Source organism: Anomalospiza imberbis, chromosome 7, assembly GCF_031753505.1.
Source record: "Anomalospiza imberbis isolate Cuckoo-Finch-1a 21T00152 chromosome 7, ASM3175350v1, whole genome shotgun sequence".
NCBI lineage: Eukaryota > Metazoa > Chordata > Aves > Passeriformes > Viduidae > Anomalospiza > Anomalospiza imberbis.
This window is the reverse complement of record NC_089687.1, coordinates 6,670,031-6,690,584: the sequence shown is the minus strand read 5'-3', so window position 1 is coordinate 6,690,584 and position 20,554 is coordinate 6,670,031. Positions and strand designations below refer to the sequence as shown.

Here is a 20,554-nt window from a genome sequence, read left to right as displayed (position 1 = left end):
TCTCTAATGAAATATTACACTGCAGTGTGGCCTCCTGTAAAGGCTGCGGAAACTTGAAAATCTCTCGTACTTGGTTATCAGGCTGTTCCTGCTTGGTCATTTAAAGTGCTGGAAAGGTGATTCCTTTACCATCCTGAGACACCACGAACATTAACACAGCTAAAGGCCTGTTAGTTTGACTGTAGAAAATAGTGCACTCACGCAACTACCTTGTCTTAAACAGTCTTTTTCTCTGTTCAAGAGTTATAACTTGAAGGATTTCTCTCAGAAGGGTAACTCGGCTTATTTTAAGTAGTTGTAGTTGAAATTGTAGGCCTGCATTGTAAGATGATGTGTTGTGCACATCTCTGCTTTATGAGCTTACAGCGCAGCATTCGAGGGGGAGGAGAGACAGAGCAATTAAAAAAATACAGGAGAAAGAGCTGTATTTATTTAAAGTAACTGTAAAGCAAGCCAGGTAAGCAGTCCAAAATTACCAGTATCTCTGCAATCTCATTAAGGAGTAATTGACTGTAGCATTTCCCAGAAACGACCTTTGATGAGATAATTGCTAATATTTAATGTTTCCTATCCTGAGTAACATTTCAATACAAGCTGGTTTAAATAAAACCAGAATTCAACTGACATCAATTCTAAATGCCAAAATCCCATAATACAGTCAGGCCCATGCCAGGAGTCAGCCTTCTGTGAGTGAGCAGCACTAGAGGAAACAAATCGCTTGTGCTAGTTTTTGTCATAATCACTGTATTTTATTCTCTGGTTTTGGTATGTGAGCAACAAAAAGAATTAAAACTAAGATGTCTTCTAGGTCCATGAAGTTCCCAATACAATTGAACTCTGTAATAACACCAGCAGGTTCAACAGAACTTCCTTAAATTCTTGCAGCCCTAAGTACCCTGCAAGAGGAAACCATAACGCTTCAAAATGGCATTAAAGTTACACACAGAAATTCAGCTTTAAACCAGGGCCATTAAAAAACATGATGATCAAGTACTTTGGATGTTACAGATAATTTCTTTGGTTTAAATCCTTATTTTCTTCTCTCTACCAACAGCATAATAACAGCAATTTCTGTTAAATCAGTGCAAGAAGAAAACTCTTAACTATATTGGTTTCACAATTATGATGTACCTGAATGTATTGTGCATTTTACTTCTTCACCAAAAATTTGGTGATATCACAGGCATACTTTGTAGCTAAAGACCTTCTCTTCAGCTGGCTTCTTTCCTTGGCCTGTTTTGCAGTTCTCTGCAAAAGAGAGAGGTTGGTTCAGTGAATATTGATACTTGGAAACATGTCCAGCAGAAAGCATTAGCCCACAGTTAAACTCCAGTAGACAGCATGATGAAATGCAAATGTTTATCAAGGCAACATTTCCCAAATGCAGAGGAAACCGTTACATTGTAATAGTTCAATGCTGCCTTTCCACCTCGGCTGTATGGGAGGGAGAGGCTGTGAGCACTGGGGTTCTGCAGCTGGAGGGAGCAGGGCTCAGGAGGAGCCTAAGTGCAGTTTCCCCTGCTGTTCCCTGTGCGAGGGCCAGGATTCCTGGCTGCATGCACTGACCTCCCTGTGGCAGGCTGTGCACAGGGTCTGAAGGTTCTCCAGGGAGCACTGTCCTCCTCCGCTGTACACGGGCTGCATGTGGTCCACCTGCCAGAACTGCCCCTCCACCGGGCTCCTGATCATCTCGTTCAGCTGCAGCACACAAAGGACAGGGCAGGGTGAGACACTCCTCAACTACATGGACACCCTACTGTAGGAACAAAGAAATTCTGGGAAGTAGCGAGCTATAGTTTTCACCGAGATAAAGAAAGCCAGCCTTGGCATTTTTTAATTACTCCCACTGGACAAGCAACAACTCTAAGTAGTTGGCATGTTTTCAGCCAGCCCTGGTACGTGCACCTCCCTACAGAATCAGAGCTCTGATGCCTGTGCCTTTTAGAGGTGTTAGAAGACAACAGGATTTAGTTAATTTGATTGCTTTTAAGGACTTGATTTTCTTGTTCTGTTGTTGATGCTAGGTTACCTTTCTATCTTAAATCTGTAAGAACATTTCTGGCTGTCTCTGAACTCTGTACCAGACCAGCTGTTACTGATGAAACCCCAGAACCATCACCTGCCCAAGGGGAAGGTGAGACATCCATGAGCTCTCCAGAAGCTGCTTCCTGTGGCTCCTGGGCGCATCCCTGACGCTGAGATAAAGCTCCTGGGCGTTGTGCTGGCAGCACTGGCACACGCCGCGCTCGATCTGGAACACCTTGGAGCGGAGGTAGCTCTGGCTGGAGCGGATGGAGAAGTCCTCCTGGCAGGCGTGGCAGCAGAAGCGCGTGTCCCAGGCCGGGCAGCCGGGCGGGGGCTGAGCTGTTGGCTGCTGGCAGCTCAGACACAGCGGGGTCCCCTGGTCGTCCAGGGCCTGCAGATACCCTTTGGAGAGGGAGGAGCCTCCGGCATCAGTCTGCCCTGGAGAAAGGGCTGAGGGATCATTTCCAGTTTCTGAGAGCAATCTGACGGCAGAGAACAAAGTACAGCTCTGGATAAATGATGTATTCAGCAGCCCAGCTCATGGGGGGATTATGCACTGTGTATTTCAATTAAATACTTTTTATATTCTGAAAAATCATTTTAGCTGAAATAATACCTTGCTCAGATTGATACTTGCACAGTGCAAATCCTTTACTTGGTTTACGCTTCCTTTTAAACAAAATTTGGCAATATAACAAGGCAGATTTTTCTTCTGCACATCTTACTACACTCAGTTATTAGCTGAAATAACGCTGTATTTATAAAGACATGGTGATTTCTATCAGGCATGTAAACACAAAAAAGTAAAATGTTTCAGCCCCCTCTTTAACAGAAGTAATAAAGTCAAAGGAAAGATCCTGGTTTCTCTTTACAATCTCCATAGCTGCCTATGAATTTCCTACTCAAAACAAAGTAGGATACACAGTGCTTGTTTAAGAAAAAAATTTAAAAGGACAATTCCTGTTTGGAATTTTCACTTCTTTGTTCCCAATTTTTTTTAATTCTGAGGCAAGATAGGAGCAAATTTGGTGTCCTCAATTTGATGTTGACCTCACAGGAGGGCTGAGCTAACATTCTTTTCTCTAACTGAATCACATAACTATTCTCTTGTTTTATGTTAGTCACACTCAGTTAATTAGCAGCTCTGTCAGCAGACAACATATGAAATTGTTTCTTCTGAATTGTTAGAAGAATAAAACAGAGCTCGTTAGCGCTACAGCAAGTTTCTTACCTAACTACTGTACTTCAGACAAGCAGACACTCATAGCAAATAATTTTACTACCATTAAAAAATACGTGGCAAAAGACCTTAATCATCCTATTGCATTAATAAACCTACTTTGTGGATGGTTTAGGAGAAGAAGCACCTTTGTCCAGAGAAGCCCCCATTTCTTTGGAGATGAGGCGAACGCTGCCCCCGCTGCTGCTGGCCTTGGAGAGTGAGGCTGCTGCCACATCCTCCCTGGTCACATACCTGAGAGAGTGACAAATCCTGTCAGCAAAGGGAGCAATCTCCCTCAAAGAACAGCACTCTGGGCTGCAGCAGGATTGGTACAGCACATTCTCTTCAAACACTCCTCATTTTCTGGATGAGAAATGAAGAAAACTTGGGAACATGTGCTTTATATACTTCCATATTAAATACCTTTTTCTGAAAGTGAATTCTAACCAGTGAACAGGTAACTTGGTTTGTGTATAACAATTAATAAATGACTGCAATTTGATACTGCCTGCCAGTGAAACCTGAAAGGCATTTTGTTCAGTTAGGTGATGTCTCAGTGACACTGGATAATCCAGGAAGCTTTACAAGCTCTGGAGGACTCCTTGCTCCGTTAGTTATGATTGATCTCCCTGCTTTATTTTCATGTGAAACCCTGTAAAACACAACTACTCTTAGTTAAAAACTTAAAATTGCTTTACAGAAACCACTATTCAGCCAACTTCTTCTGAGGACATCTCTGTACTGAACATCTGCCAAACCCTACACCCCACCCTACAAGGCTGCTGAGGGTCCTGGTACGTTTTCTAGCACCATTCACAGATTTTTCCTGTACTTCATGGAAGGACACAATCAGGCAAGAGGTTAACAAACACTTATTACCCTCTGCTTCTGATACTACTGGAATTACAAACTATTTATTTACTTCATTCTTACCTACAGCCAAAATAGAGTCACCCTGAGGAATTTAACAGTAGGGATTGAGAGAAATAAAAAGGTTTTAGATGGTTTGCATGACATGTTCTGTGCAGAGCAATGGCAACACTGAGGCTACAAATGTCTGTCAAGGAAGACCACATCAGAAAAAGGAAAGAAAGGGAATCAAAGGTACATTTAGGTTTTAACAAAGATCAAACAGCAGCCCTTTTCAGTGACACTCAGCAAAGAGAGCCACAGTTTTGGGAAATGTCATCCACAGAGAACTGCTTAAAGAAGAAAACAAGAACTGGAAAGGGTTAGAGTTGGCTGTGAATTATGAATAAAACATTATCTCACTGATGGCAACTAATGATTTATTTCTGCTTCCAGGTGGGGAGAATAAGATGCTTTGACCTTACTTTTCTGTTGTGGTCCTGAGGCCAGGGTTTTTCCTTCAAAAACACCTGGCAAGTTCCAGATGTTGAAACATGCAGTGCAGCAGAGCCAGAGCAGCTGCTGAATGGGGCACAGAGCTGGGCAGGGAAGGAGACACTTCCAGCAGATTCATCAACATGCCTGGCTGCCTCTGTCACTGTGACAAGCAATCACTGAAAGCCCAGTTCAGACTTAGCATCGTTCCACTGAAGGCCACATTAAATAAATCAAACTTTCTGCAGTAATTGGTAGGAGCAATTAAAACAAAACCCACATACCTCTTTGTGCTGCTGCCCACCGACTGCTTTTTAGACAGCGCTTCTGCAGCATGAATGGGACTACAGAATATCTGACCACTTTTTCTGACAATCCTCTGTTTCATTGCTGTTAGATGAGTCCATTCTTTCACAAACCTCAGGATCTGGCAGGGAACACAACAGTCAGCAGCAGGACAGGCTTTGCACAGAGCTAATTACAGCAAACCAGTGCCATGGATTAGTGCATTCTACAGGGGCTGGAAACAGCTCCTACAACCAGAGATGGTGCTTTCAAGTAACTCTTCACAGCCCCCATCTGTGGAACCCACTCAGTAGCTGCTTCACACAACAGCTGGTTGAATCAGTCAGGTATCCCCACTACAAATTTAATTCCAACCTTGCTGGAGAACCTACAGAAAGAATCAGTTTTATTCCTACATGATGGTTTTCTGTTTGGAAAATCAGATTTTAAGTTAAGCGGATAACATTTCCCATCCAGTTTAAATCTGGATTTCCTTACTTGAGTACTTGTGTTTGCAGTGTTCTTTTCAAACCCCATTATGAATGAGATCTTTATTCCTAAATTAACTGAATGTCTCTGTGGAGCTGTGCCTGACAGTGCTTTGAAAACTTAGTAGACCAAAGGGAGAGTGAGAATGAATGGCTGCTCAGGCCTGCAGCTCTGATACAATCTAGAACATTCTTATTTAGTGTGGTTCCATTTAATTCAGAACCTTAAGAAGTTATTTTGTTGATTTATGAAAGTTAGTAACTAATCCTGTAAATGAGAAATGAAATGATGTCTGGTTAATTCCTTCTACTGCAATGGGAACAGGAGGCACAATAATTTGCCAGAGTAACAGACTCCATAATTAATGTTCACATCAACATCTGTAAGACTGATGAAACTGTGCCTATATCCCAAGGCAGTATTCTGCATTTATTTTTGAAAAGTAATCTTCTTCTGCATTAAATAGTATATTGCTGCGCCAGTAGAACTTGTTCTTACCAATGCACGATTTTTTTTGTTCTGGAAAGTCTCTGGTAAATCTTCCCAGTTATCCAGCTGTATGTCCAGTGGAATGAAATTATGATTCAGTGGTTCACCATCCTAGACAAGGAAACAGTTTTGTTCACAGATGCAATGTAGCACAATGTAGAAAAAGTAATCTGTTTCAAGTGAATTCTCCTCCCTTCTTACTAAATTTAGTTCCTCAAGGTCAAATTTTTCCAGAATTAACAATAAGGCACAGAGTTAACAGCAAAAATGCAAGGAAGATTATTCATATTAATCTACCTAAAAGTAACAAGGCTGAACATTTTAACTTTTAACAGAGCTGATTTTTTTCTTTGCAAATAGTTCAGACACACAAACTGCCTTATATTAAACTGAAATGACAATCCTCTTGACTGAATTCTAAGGGAAATGAATGATTGGAAATAGGAGAATGTCACTTCATTACAATTTAAAAAAAGAATTCTTGAACATTGTTTATCATACTTATTTTTAACGTCTGAAAAAGTTCTCCACTTAATTTTTAAAGGAATAAGTTGTCCCAGTGGGTAGATCTGGCCAAGGAACTTATTGATGATTCATAAGCATTTGACAGAAGGAGTCAAAGCAGAATTTCCTGGGGTCTCACCACTCAACAGATTTTGTGCAGTATGTGGCACAATGAATCTCTAATCCCAGCAAAACCCAAACCAGAGAATTGCCCAAAATGCATCTTTGTCTGAGTAAGACGTGTGAAGCTAGGCAGCAGCATACACTGTAAGTACATAGAACAAAATTTCAGATACAAGAGGACTTTGGGACTTTTCCCAGCTGCATAAGCTTCGTAGAAATGTCTTATCCCAAGGGCTTGCCCTCAGTTATCTGTGCTGCTTTAGTGGCAGCACCTGAATACGCTGATTCACTCAGTGAATTTGAAGAAATCTTCCCACTGAACTTTAATATCACTTGAAAGAAAAAATTGGCATGTCCTGACCTCTCCTTGAATAATGACCTGGAAAATTCCCAGCTGCTGGTTTCTGTACCCAGTCATCACTGCAGATTAATGATAACGGGCTTTATTCAGGAAGTGACTTACACACAGCACCAATGTTGAGTTTTCTGAAAATGTGGTGGCAAGATTTATTTACTTAGTGTGTCAGGATTTACTGTCATTTTTTATTTGAATTTTGAATGTTATTCTATTCAAGTTATTTTGTGATAAGACACTAATAATACAAAAGGAATTTTAAACTACTGTCACTGGAATTTCTATTCCAGATGATTTAACATATTAGCCCAACTCTGTAAGCCAAGAAAAGTGTTGGAAGTTATGTATATAAGGAATTATTACTTAATTCCATCGAGAAAAAGAACTAGAATGATAAACTACCTATTTTTTGTACTTTTCAGTTAATATAAAAATATTAATGCTTTTACATCAAACATAACAAAGGAGAGCATACAGAAAGATTTCATAGGGCAGCATTTTCCTTTGCAATTTTAAAATAACAATGACTGTGCATATTTCAGGTTTACCTTTGTATAGAGGTGGATTCTATCAGTATTCTTGCTTGCACAAAACATAAGCCCATCATATATTTGGAATGTGTCTGAATTATCTACAACAGAAAAAATATTGGCATTAAAGATTTATATTCATTCATTCTACTCTGACAGTAAAAATAATATTCAATAAGTATCTAATTCCAGAACAACATAAGGTGCAGAGCTCAAGCAGCAAACTCTGAAGGCATTAGTGTATTTTATTCTTCTGTTTCTCCTGGATGACCCATCATTTGTTTGCCTGTGTCTGTCCTGAGTTCCAGTAAAACCATCCACATTGCCAGCTGCTGGTTTGTCACGGTCCTGAAGTCAGCTCTGGTTTGCTCCAGGAGCTGTGTGGAAAGACTGGGCTTATCCAGCATCCAAATTCAACAGATGGCCCAGGCCAAAATGAGAACATTCCATGCTGGTGTTTGTCCTTCTGTGCTTTGGAGGTGTAGGTTTTTATTTAAAAGCCATTTTTCATGCCAGAGGCATTTAATTCAGTTTCACAATAGGATAGAATTGTTCTTTCAGAATCCCACTTTACCTTCTCCACGTTCTTTTTCGCTTTCTTCCTTTTCAGTGCCAACAGTTTGCTGTTCTCTGATTTCAAGAGATTTCTGGGCCCCCAGTTCCCCCAAATTTCCTCTTCTGCCTTCAGCACTGCCTTCTGCTCTCTCTCCATCTCTCCTGAGCTCCTCTGACACTCCTTCCTCTGTCTGGCTCCTGGGAGCTTCACCATTTCTCTCACCTAAAGACAAAGAAAGAAGCAAAGCAATGATTTGTGTTACCTGACAGGGACCTAATAACACACCTGAGACAGGAACACATCACTGAAATAGAGAAATGGCACCGCATTCTCTAATATTATTATGGTGCAACCACTTAGCAAGTTAGAGCTAACTTTAATGGTAGGAGAACGAACACATGGAACAAAGCTTTTAATTTATGTAATCCCCTGCAGCCAGATTAATGTCAAAATATATATGTAATAAACAATGCAGTTAGCAATTCTATATTATATACAGTTATTGTATACCATAAACACACAAAGTAGTTTTCCAAGGCATTGATTTATAGCTGTGAAACTCAGAAGTTTTCCTTATTTAAACAAGCCCAGAGATTTAAATAAATAAAAAAGGAAGCAAAAAGAACCTTACCCATGGCTTTGCAACTGAAATAACAAAAAGTGGCATATATTTATAAAAATGTTTCATTAATTTTCCAGATAGCTTAAATAAATTCAGTAAAAGAAATCTGCTGTGAGCTGGTGGAGAAAGAAAAGCCATATTTTCCAGATAATGTCTCTCATGACAAATACACAATGCTCAAGTTAATAAAACTCCAACACCCCACTGCTTTGAAAGGTAAAGAAATGTTTTGCTGTTTGATTGTATTCAGAATAACCATAAACCTCAAGGAAGATGAGAGGGACATTTGCTGCAAACAAAACAAAGGATATATTCTTCCTTATGGAATTTATCTCCTGTTAACATTTTATGGGCATTTTTCACTTGTTTCAAGTTAGACTCATGTAAAAGATCCTTGGGGAAAGCAAGACTAAGGAGTATCATATTTTCCTGGACTTCTGTGTAGTCATAGGTTCAAAACAATTGTATTTTCTGAGCCTGATCACAACTGAAATGAAAAATGCATCTTTCCCTCTGCAGCACCCCTTACTCACCATCCCTGCGCTGGGGGCAATGGCACATCTCACAGTAAGGCAGCAGAGCATTGTTAGTGTAAGTGCAAGCACTGCAGTGCCAAACCTCGTTTAAATCTGTACTTTCACTTGAAGTATTTAAGCCACAAGGACGGAGTTGACTGGTTTTTTCTGAAAACAAAGAAGGCTTTTTTCCGGTCAAAGATGTTTTCTTTTTATTACTGGAGCTGACTGGGCTTGATCCACTTATGCTCTTTGCTCTTTTGGTTTCATGTTCACAAGTATCTTCATCACAAATTGCCTCCACCTCACTTATCCTTGTGGAATCCAAGTTTTCATCACTCTTCTCTGCATCCTCGTCTATTGTGACTGCAGAAGATTCTGAATCATTAGGTAACAATTCATCACCAGAAAATCTTTTGCGTTTCTTCTCCGTGGAGGATTTGGGAGAAAAGAAGGAACGTATGTCATGCTGTCTGTCCTTTTCAAACTAGGGAAGAGGAAAGGGATAGGAACCACAGAATCATTTCGGCTGGAAAAGACCTCTAAATCTCACTTATGACTGCATCAGAAACTGCTAAACAAAAGATATCTTTAACAAAAGATAACTTCAAGAACAAACAGTGAGCAGAAAAATCAATTCAACATTCCTCTCCTGATTTCAGAAAAGCATTTTCAATATTCTCCTGGAAATTCTGAAATGGCACTACCAGAAAACAGATACACAGAACTGATAAGCTGTGTGCCTTTTTTGAAGATGTTCATTACAAGGAAAGGCTTTCAAACACTGTTTTAAATGTTAGTCCAATTAATTCAGCACAGTTAGCAAAGATGTCATTTGAACAGACATTACTTGGTCTTATCTGACTCTGAGGGTGGCTCAGTCACCTAAACATAACATAAGGACCCCTCAGAAGATGTAGATGACATTTATTCTCCACAGAGCACTTTTCCCAACTTCACCTAAGTTTTAAAATGGAATTTACATTACTTTTTCCTACTTTTTTGGTGTTTCTCCATTAGTAATGTCTGAAGTGCACAGAAAGCTGAAGCAAATGGCTGTTACAACTTTTTTAAATGAAAGGTAACAGAAAAAACAAAGTTTCAAGTCTTACATGCGTAAATAAAAGTTCATTTTGGGGATCTTCTAGACTTTGATTTGGGGTCCAGGTTTCAGCAAAACTCAAAAAATCCCATTTGTCCTTATCACCTTCTTCAGCCTGCATTTTCTCTTTTTTGCCATTCAAGGTGCTGCCTGTGACTTTGGCCTGCAGGAACACAATAATGGTAAGTGCTTTATTTAGCACACTGCACACAGTGAAGCTGTACACAAAATGTCAGTATTTATTGAAGATAAAAGAGAATATATACACTGTGTACATCCTCAAACAGCCTTAACGTGTTTTGCTTTGTGGAGACAAATATAGAATTATTTTGTTACAGAACTTGTAAATTGTGGAATTACTGAGCCCCATCTCTGCCATGTTTAAGGAGACTCATAATGCACCAGGCAGGATGAGCTTTAAGGACCTTTCCAACCTAAACCATTCTATGATTCTCCAACTGCTAACAACAATTGGGTGATACTTGTGGAAAGTGGCAACAGAAGAAAAGATCAGTGTCATCTTGGATATACTGAAAAAGAATTATCTGAGAATGCCTCTGCCCCTCAGAAAGGAAGCTTAGTTCAGGCACAACATTCATTCAATTAAAAAAAAACAACCCACAGCAAATTCTGGCTGTTATGAGTGAGCAGAATGCCTGAATCCCTTAAAATTGTAGACTGAGAAACAACAGCAATAAAGAGCTAGAAGATAAAACAACCATCTCGTGTGGATATGAACCATCCCATTCCCCTTGGTAAAGACTCATTATCTTTGCACCGTGAATGAAGAGCAAACATTTAGAAAAGACTAAATCAGAACAGGCACAGCCATTTTGCTGATTAGCAATTGTAGGTGGATCAGTTTGTCTCAGAGAGTGTTCCAGATGAACAGGACTGTTGTGGCACTGGAGTGCACGGCCAGGCACAGCTCGGCTGCCTCGGCCGCCCTGCACACCCACCTTGCGGTTGAGCATTGCCCACATGAGGGTGTCCATGGTTCCTTTGGCAATCAGGAAGTGAATGTTCACCGAGCTGCACTGCCCAATGCGGTGTGCTCTGTCTTCTGCTTGTTTAATGTGGCCTGGATCCCAGTATAATTCAGCAAACACAACGTGAGTGGCGGCAGTGAATGTTAAACCCTAAGCAGAATAAGTAGATGCAGTCTTTAAAAAAAAGATATCACATAGACAAACTGATTATCTGATTATCTTTAGCTTTAACAAGCTACAGGTTGTACAGGACATTTTAATATGGAAATAAGAGGGTGGTCAAGGTGGTCCTCAACAGCAGATGGATTTATTTTCCTGATTCTTCCCTGGGCCTCAGATTCAAAAAATACTTCAATATTGTGCAAGGACTGCATACTGCTTTTCATTATGGAATAACATCTATTTCCTCTTAATCTAGTGCTTTTAGAGTGCTGGAGTTTTTCTAATTATTTGAGAATGAGATACTGCTGCTTATCATCGTTTAGCTCAAATAAATTCAATAGAGGCTTAGAACAGTTAACATGATTAGTGCAAAGAAATGAACACAGGGTCTACAAAGGACAAATTGCACGAAGATAAATTGCCTTCAGTAAACGACTTCAGTCATCAATGATTTCAGTAGCTCTATTCTTCAAGTGTATTAGTTCTCATATTTTCTGTTCTGCCCTACCTGACCAGCTGCCTGAATACTCAAAATAGCCACGCGGGTTTCGGGGTCCTTCTGGAACTGATTGACGAGGTGAATCCTCTCTGCAGAGGGAACACTCCCATCTATTCGGATGTAGCGAGCCTGTAACATCACAACAGAGACTAAATAACATCATCAGTGCCTGTTTTCAGACACAATCCCTCCCTGTCCCCCAGCAAAAATAGGAAAAGGACTGTTCTATTCCTGTCAAGGGGATCAGGATACACCAGCACTCTTTTGCCCTTTGATTTAAAATTAAGTCTCTCTAGAGAAATGTAGGCTTTGTATTCTCTGTTTGCAAAAGTAGAAGATAGAATGAACGTGGGATCTTAAAATGGAATATTTCACAGAAGAATCTGGAATTACCCTGACACCATTTTTAAAATTCCAAACAGTTAAAAAGAATAAAAATACAAAACAATGAAGTTTGCCACCATTTCCAAGCAATAGTTAAGAGTACACGATCAAAATAAGGTGAAAGCTGTTTGCAAACATTTTTACTGCTTTGAATTAAACATTCAGGTGAGATGATAGTGTGCAGTTAAAACCCCTCAAAAACAGACAGAAGCATTCTAGTAGAAAAATTTGGAAAACAATTGCCTACAGCACTGATTTAATACTAATAATAAAGTCATACCAGATACAAGTGTGTTTACATCATCCTTAAACACAAAGCAGTTCTTCAGAACCACATGATCCCTTTTAATCCCTATAGGCACAAAATCCTTCCACTGCTGTACTCGTGTGCAGTTCTGCTGAATTCAAACACAGCTCCCAGCCATTTGTGCACGTGAAGGTAAATTTGTGTGCACATTTGTTAAGGCTTTACCTTGCTCTCTATCACTGCCTCTGTGCAGGCTTGCAGCATGCTCAGGTGATGGGCAAAGACGAGGAACTTCAGTTTGTCATTGTCAAGCATCATTTTGATGTAGTCCTTGACTGCTCCTGCCTGCAGTGAGCGAGAGTTTCCATTAGTGAGACACACAAAATGTTCAAAAAGACAGTTTTTATTTTCCTGTCTTTCAATTCCTTGTAACATAAAGAGGAAAATTTCCATATCTTTTGTTATCTATGTAACACTTTATCAAACACTGACATTGGTAAGAATCAAATAATTCAGAATAATTTTGTTTAAAAAAAAATCACAACTTGATATCTTTGAGAAACCTAACTTACTACTCCAGAGAGAGAAAAACCACAAATTTATCCTCAAAAGATTATATAATTACATGGCACTTCTTCCAGATTAAGATGGAGATAAACCTCCTTTGAATTCAGACATCATTATCTGATGTTTTAATCCATATTTGAGAAAAACAAACATATTTCAGACAAGGCAATATTTAATCAGAACTTCTGTATCCACACACACAAAGCCATATATCAAAACTGAAAGAATAAATCTGATATGTTCACGATACCTTAATCATAAAATATTGCTCTATTTAGGCATTCATAGAATTCTTTTGTGTCAAATGTAATTTTCAGTATCTTTTGCAAAAGCCATTAAAGCAATGATGACAGTTAATAACAAAATTTATCAGTGATCAACAGTTAATGCAATACACATTGCAGTGGTCTTCAGAGTTCTTTTTTCATTGTAATGGGGTTCTGCCTATTCCATAAACATACAGGGAAAAAGACAGTGTTTCTCCATCTCATGATAATAAAACAAACCAAATAACCTCATCTCATATTCTGGCCAATAAAACCAATTTTATAGGGTTAAAACCAGACACTGGATAATTTAGGGATATTAAGGAAAGACTTGCAGGCTCACCTTGGCAATGGCTGTTTCCTTATACATGCGTGTGATCAGATTCATGACTTGAGAAAAGTGGCTTTCAGTGGCATCTGAACTCAGACTTCTCATTAATTTCTCCCACTCTGCAAAAGTGGCATTCAGATTCTAATTGGCAGAAGAGACCACTGGTTAGACACAGAGTACAAAGTACAGGTATGTTTTCAGTGTGAAATGTTTAGGAACTTTGGAGAACTCTATCAAAATTGGCTAAAAGTAAATGTAGGATTCAAAATCTATGGGAAAAGAAGACAGAAAATAAGATTGTACTAGAATTAGAACAAATTTTATCATTGATGAAAAAAAGAATTGCTGTGTTAGTGTTCTTTGTGTTCTATTTTAAAAACAGTACCAGAGATAATCTGCTTTATACTCACACAATCTTTGTAACTACATATAACACACATGCATACATAAAAATACATATCCACACATAGATACTTCCATTAATGTATTACAAATAATGTAATTTCCCTAATGTATTACAAATATATATACATATACATTGTATTTATTAATGTTTATACAAATGTATTTTTAGCAGAAGTGGAAAATCTACCTTTGCTGCAGCTTGTGGGAGGTCAAATGGAATACGCTGCCTGACTTTGGGAGGCAACTGAGTTAGGACATCATTCTTCAGTCTTCTGATCATTATTTCACTTAAAAGTTGATGTAGTTCCTCTAAGTTTGAAGCTCCTCTACAATCCCATTGCCTTCTTTTACCAAAAAACCTGAAAATGATACATTAATACAGAGTGTAAACATGAGATCTTCCCAATTCAATAGAAATCTTCAGGACATAATCAATTTTAAAGCACACTATGGGATATGAAAGTGTGCTTCAACTTCTCAGCAGCCACCACTGCCTGCAGGAGTCACTGCCCATCACCTGCACACAACCCTGTCTATTCCCAGCTTCTCATACTTCACTGTCCACAGGAAACAGAAGTTTCAGGTTTAATTTTGGAACTCTGGTTTCAATGGACTAATGAGAAGAATATACCACCATGAGAATAATCTTTATTATATTACAGACAGGAAAGCCATCATGAAAACTGCAAATATCACCATCAATATTCCTTTTTCCCCCTCCCTAAGAATTCCTTCTTAGTTACTGCCAGAGACAGGATTTAAAGCTTAAGCTATCATCTTTAAAAGTTAAATAGAGGAAGAAGGTCTAACATTAAGAAGCTAAAGGCTGAAAAGAGAACAAATTTATTAACTCCATCTTCCTTATTCTTTCCTTGCTTTGCTGTTTTTGAGGAAGTGTTGCAGCAGGAACAGCAGCTTTTCTCTGTCAGCATCACCAGGAGACAATAAAATAATGAACATGAGTGATTTGGAGAAAAGCCCAGGTAGCATTTTCCAGGGCCAGAAGAATGTGTTAAAAACGTGTAATTTTTATTAAAAGACCAAACAAACAGCCACAAAACCCCCACAACCATTTAGAGATTTTTAAGCTTTACTGACTTCATCAACAGTGTTCTAATTAGCTGAATTAGCTGAATATAATCATTTGGGAAAGGGGCTGAGGGAGTCACTTCTGCCCTGGTGAAGTGGGAGTGGCACAGATGGAAGACAGAAACATCTTTTGCTCATATCCCTTCCTTGGTCTATTTATATCTGTCCTTATAAAGGCTTCCTTCCTCCACCCTCAGCACTGGGGATAAGACAGAAATGGCATGCTAAACCTCACAGCAATAGTTTGGAGTTCATCTTTCAAACAGGTGTCTATGGACACCTAAAGGAAAAACCACCCAAATTTTCACAGGAAGTGCTGCATAAAATAATCCCATCAAGTTTATTACCCCAGGATGTTTTGTTCCAGCCAAGTCACGAAGAAAAAGTTATTCATTGAAAGCTTGCCAAACCCTGAACTTGATTTTTATTACATTTATGGTATTCCAAAAATAAGATAATCATCTATGATTGAGTAGCTAACCATGCTGTACCCACGCGCACTTGTGGTGTGAAAATTACAGATGCATTCAGTCAAAACACCATGGAAAAAATAGCATTTCTCTGTCTGAAAATTAGACAGTCATCTTCCATGTTATTTGAAGTTAAATACTGATAAAGTGCATACGATGGAGGGAGAAAAACAAGTTTTATGAAAATGAAACCATGTAATTAATATTGTAAAAATTAAATCTAAATGCTTGCCAATTTAGCTGACAAAAATCTGTTATTCTGAATACATGCAAAGTTGTAGACATTAAATTTTTAGCTAAGACAGTCAGCCTGTGAAATATAGAGACAAGTACTGGACTTTTTTTCCCACCCAAATGTGGTGAGGTCGCAAAAAACCTGGATCCCATAATAAAGAGAAATATAAATTAATACATGACCATGAGCTTAAGACTGAGAGTCAAAAACTCCAGTTCTGAAGGTAAAACCTCCACAGCTCATACTAACAACAGTAAATGTATAAATAAATTTACTTAGCAAAATGCTTCAAACTTTAACAGCATTTATTAATTACTTTAATCAGTGTCTTCCTTTTCTCAATGCTCTTTGATGGAGGAGATGGTTGCTGGGTTTCAAAGCAAGATGGTGTGATAGAGCAATAGAGGTACTACCTACTGATTCTCTCACTTGGCATGACAAGAATAATCTGAGATGCTCCTAAGAATGTAAATAAGCAAGGGCAGTAATACCTGACACGAGCATCACAGTATTTTTTAGCATATTCATTCCAAGTTCCAAACCTTCTTGGAAACAGTGCCTCAATCTGCATGAAGAGCTGTATAAAAATAAAACAGCAACAGTGAAAATTTTAAAATTGCCTGTGAATAGAAGACTAATCAAAAAGAATCAATACATGGTTCTTGTGCTATGTTTATATTTAATATTTGCACAAAAACCACCCAGCTTGGCCTGCATGCAAAAGAAATTCCACAGGATACAGGAGTCTTCAGAGAGGACAGCTGTGGGAAGCCCTCTAAGAACAGAGCACTCAGACCTGTAACAGCACTGACAGCTTGGAAAAGATTCACATTCAACAAGAAAACATGGATGAGATGAAGTTATTCCTAAAAATAGAGTTTTTATCATTTGCCAGGTACATGGGCTTCTGCAAAGCTTCAGTGCAGGTATTGCATGAGTGGACTGCTTCCTAAAAAACATGAAAAACCTACTCAATTCTCAAGTTTTACTTCAAAAAATGGACAATATCAATGCAGACCAAAAATTTCACAGCTTTTTTTATCTGCTGAGTAGCAGGAGGTAAGTACCAGTTCAGATGACCTTAACCAGGAAGAATCCTGCTTTACAAGCTGTTACACTGCCAAAGCTTCCTGGCTTCGGAGATAATTTTCTATACATTTAAAGACTTTATACAAAGATTCTGCTTATGACACAAAACTGATTAAAAACATTTAATGCTTTTATACTCTGCCTTGTAAGCCACTGAAGAACATCAGTATCACTAAAAAAAAATCTCAAATTATTTTCCATTTGGTCATGAATTTTGATCCCATTGCTGTGGAAAAGGACAGGTTGTATGGAATTTCCTTTAAAGACCTTTAACAATGATACTGGTCTCAGTGTCCATGTGCTATATAAAGGTAGAACACTTTCTAACTTTAATTCTGCATCCAGGGTTGGCTGCAATGTCTTTGTACAGGAAGTTTTAGTAATTATCCACACCATATATTCCTATTAAATATTCCTATTAAATTTTTAGGTAAGTACTCATGATGTACCAAGCTCTTTTCCATATCACGGATATCTTCTTCAAGTTATGAACTCTTTGAACAAATTAAATTCATAAAGGGTCTTGGCATAAGTTCTGTTTACACAGTGAGGAATTCTGAAGCATAAAATATTATTTATATAACTCTTTTAAGTTCCCTGAATACAAATCAGCTCTGATATTCCATTTTCCCCTACGTTTGATAAATAAAGGCAGTTGTCTTGGGTTCAGTATAAAAGCTCTCTGCTCCTCCCTAATTCCATAAGCTGAACTTCCTTCAAAGGAAAATTTGTTATTCTGGATGTGCAACAAGCACAGCCTGTATTTTGTTCCACTGAAGTGAACATTAGGAATATCCAAAAGACCAGTGAAACTAAGGGCTTTCTTTATCAGATGATGAAGTAGAAGATTTATTACAAGATCTTGTCTACCAAAGACTCCTCTACCCAGGAGAAACAAGCAGTTCTCTGCTTAGGCTCTTTATTTTTTATTTCACCCAACACTCAATCTGTTACATGGAAGATTAATTTCTTACAAAAAACACTGTCTCAAGTCACCTGTGCACAAGCTTGAAACAAGTTTGTAAATCAACTCAAACAAAATTGGTTTAGTTTGTTGTAATTGTCCTTCCTGATGCAGCCAGTGCACCTTTTGATGTCATAATGCATGTAATTGAATATATTCAACAAAATTAGAAAACTGAACATTTATTACTGATACTATCCTTAAAACAAAAACCAACCAAACAAAACCAAACCCAAAACAAGTAAAACAGAACATGTCAAATACCTCTTCAGGTCTTCCTAGAGCAGGAGTTCCAGTAAGGAGAACAGCTCTGAGAGCTTTCTGAACAATTGGCAGTAAAATCTTGCTACGGGTGGCATTTCTGGATTTCATATAGTGCGACTCATCAATCACAACCACCTTAAACTTCTGCCTGTACAAAGTGTCTACCAAAGTCTGTGCATCAGATGTTAACAGCCCATACCCCAGAATTGTTACTTTGCTTGTTGATATTCCCCTGAAAGAGAAAATCCACAAGTTTTCTTAGTACATTTTTATTGTAGGACAATCAATATAGCAGAGAGATTATAAAAAACTAATCTCAGAAGGTATATGTGTCTCCTTTTGGACTGATTGACACGTGGGCTGTCAGGCTAACAACAACAACACCTTTAGGTGTTTAAAACATCTCACACTTCTCAACCACACACATTTCATAACCATTTTCAGAAGACACACATTGCATTTCAAAGGAATTTCATTTATCTGGATGTATTGCTTCACCCTGTGCTCCTTTCCAGGGGCACCCCATTGGAAAAATCCACTTTGTGGACAAAAAGTTACACACAAGCCAAGATCTTAATTAGCACTCAAACACCCGAAGTAATAATGTCTCTGTGCAAGCTTTCTACTGCTCTGGGTACAAAGAGTCCCCTGACCAGCAGCCTGAGAGGATTAAGCAGACTGTCCCTGAGTATTTGGGCACTGTGAAAGTACAGAGTGGGCCGAACCTCACCACCTGGAAAAACCACTCCTGTCAGAGCTGTTATCCAGCTTTTCTGCTCAAATAGAAATCAACATGGCACAAGATGAAAAAATAGTATTTAACTGAACATGAACTTTTTATAACGAATTTCAAGATGTATACAGGTCCAAGGCATGAAGTGATTTTCAAATCACTAGAGAGCACTGTGGCCCTTCAGGAGCAGCACAGGAACTCAAAGCTGTTAAGACACACAAGTCACCAGGATGGGGTCATAGCTGGTCTACCCATCTGTCACACAGCACTGCCCTGCTGGCATCATTCCTGTTTGTTCTGCAGTAGCAAGAGATCAAGAAGCCAAGCAAGCTGAAGTTTCCTTGAGGATTTAAGAGGAAGAAAGTAAATGCAGCTACACATTCATGCTCCTGGATATGGAAGGCACAGTGGTTTGAGCACCGGCACTGCGGGCACTGCAGACTCTGGCTGTCACTGAACAGATAAATGTAGCAACCAGGAAAGCACGAATTCACCTCACCCTTTCTGAAGGGTACATTAAAAAAATTACAAATAAACGTATTTATTTTAGTGGAACCAATTTATTCAAGAAACTTCCATTTTCGAATATGGCCAGAAATTACAAACCTAAACTGATGCCTAAGTTTATTTTAACCGGTTTTGATCAAGTAAACACGCAAGCAGTAAACTTAGTTCTTGAAGTTTTGAAGAAAAGCAAAGTATTAAACTGAGAGAAATCAAAGCTTAACATATGGAAGCAGAATTTAACAAAATGCTAAACCAAATTAGGCAGCTGTATTTTTGCATTTTCTTACAAATGCATGAAACACTTTTCAATGTTAAAATATTAATTAGTTCAACAGTAACAGCTAGGAAGCCTCCTGGGAGTTAAATGAGCAGAAACCCAAGCTTTCGTCTTTCCTTGTTTTTGAATAAAAATAAGTAATAATAGTTAAGGTATGTAGTTAAGCTACTCCTTTAAAAAAATCTTAAAATGAACAGAATTTCATTTGCCATTTAATTTCCCCATAATTTTGCCTAGTCCACATTTCCCCTTTATGCATCCAGCACTATAAGCACCAAATGCCTTTCAAATAAATACCTTTAATAAAAAAGCTAATTTTAGTTTCCATATTCCTGTGATGAACTTAAATTTGGAACCAGGAAGGTTCCAACAGCACATCTAGGCAGCCAAGTCACTCTCTGATACTCCCAGAAAACATGAAGATCAGTCTCCCTCACACCAAAGTTTTAGAACAACATCTAAACATTAGCATCAAATCAACCAAGTCATTTACAGTAAAGCAGACAAAACCCACCCTTGCAATTCAGGGTAATAGGAGAGTTATTCTAATAACACCCAAGACATAGCCTCTCTGACGAATCCATGCTATTAAATCTAAAGATAGAAAGCGTAGGTCACGATGACCTTTTCAGTTATTTAGGGATTACTTATTCGAACTTACAAATTTTCTCAGCGTGCTAAACGGAATTCTCACAGTAATTACTTCCTTATTTTGTAATGTACACCAGAAGTTCTCCAAAAATGTTTTACAGAAGCTAATGAGTTCATCAGAGTTGAGAAATAACTGTGTATGTTCAATTTGAGACACACTGAAGTAATCTAATATTCAGCAGACAAACATTTGCTACTTTGCAAAAAGCAGATCCCTCAACTTCAAAGAAAATGAGTAACTACTGTAATACAAGAACAGAAAAC

The 20,554-nt window shown here is 38.5% G+C and overlaps 1 protein-coding gene across 5 annotated transcripts in view; it reads right to left on the bottom strand.

Moving 5' to 3' along the window:
• Positions 1–410: 410 nt before the first annotated feature.
• ZRANB3 (zinc finger RANBP2-type containing 3) overlaps positions 411–20,554 on the bottom strand; it is a 41,440-nt gene continuing 21,296 nt past the window's right edge. For all 5 annotated transcript variants that reach the window (XM_068195247.1, XM_068195248.1, XM_068195249.1 and 2 more), the window contains 17 exons: positions 18,123–18,354; positions 16,297–16,382; positions 14,199–14,370; positions 13,619–13,747; positions 12,668–12,787; positions 11,821–11,940; positions 11,121–11,300; positions 10,172–10,324; positions 9,078–9,546; positions 7,941–8,144; positions 7,385–7,467; positions 5,864–5,965; positions 4,876–5,018; positions 3,365–3,499; positions 2,120–2,507; positions 1,567–1,698; positions 411–1,248 (listed from right to left, as the gene is read on the bottom strand). In XM_068195247.1, the coding sequence (XP_068051348.1) occupies positions 1,150–1,248; positions 1,567–1,698; positions 2,120–2,507; positions 3,365–3,499; positions 4,876–5,018; positions 5,864–5,965; positions 7,385–7,467; positions 7,941–8,144; positions 9,078–9,546; positions 10,172–10,324; positions 11,121–11,300; positions 11,821–11,940; positions 12,668–12,787; positions 13,619–13,747; positions 14,199–14,370; positions 16,297–16,382; positions 18,123–18,354 (2,947 nt within the window). In that variant the 3' untranslated portion in view covers positions 411–1,149. The remainder of the gene's footprint in view (positions 1,249–1,566; positions 1,699–2,119; positions 2,508–3,364; positions 3,500–4,875; positions 5,019–5,863; positions 5,966–7,384; positions 7,468–7,940; positions 8,145–9,077; positions 9,547–10,171; positions 10,325–11,120; positions 11,301–11,820; positions 11,941–12,667; positions 12,788–13,618; positions 13,748–14,198; positions 14,371–16,296; positions 16,383–18,122; positions 18,355–20,554) is intronic.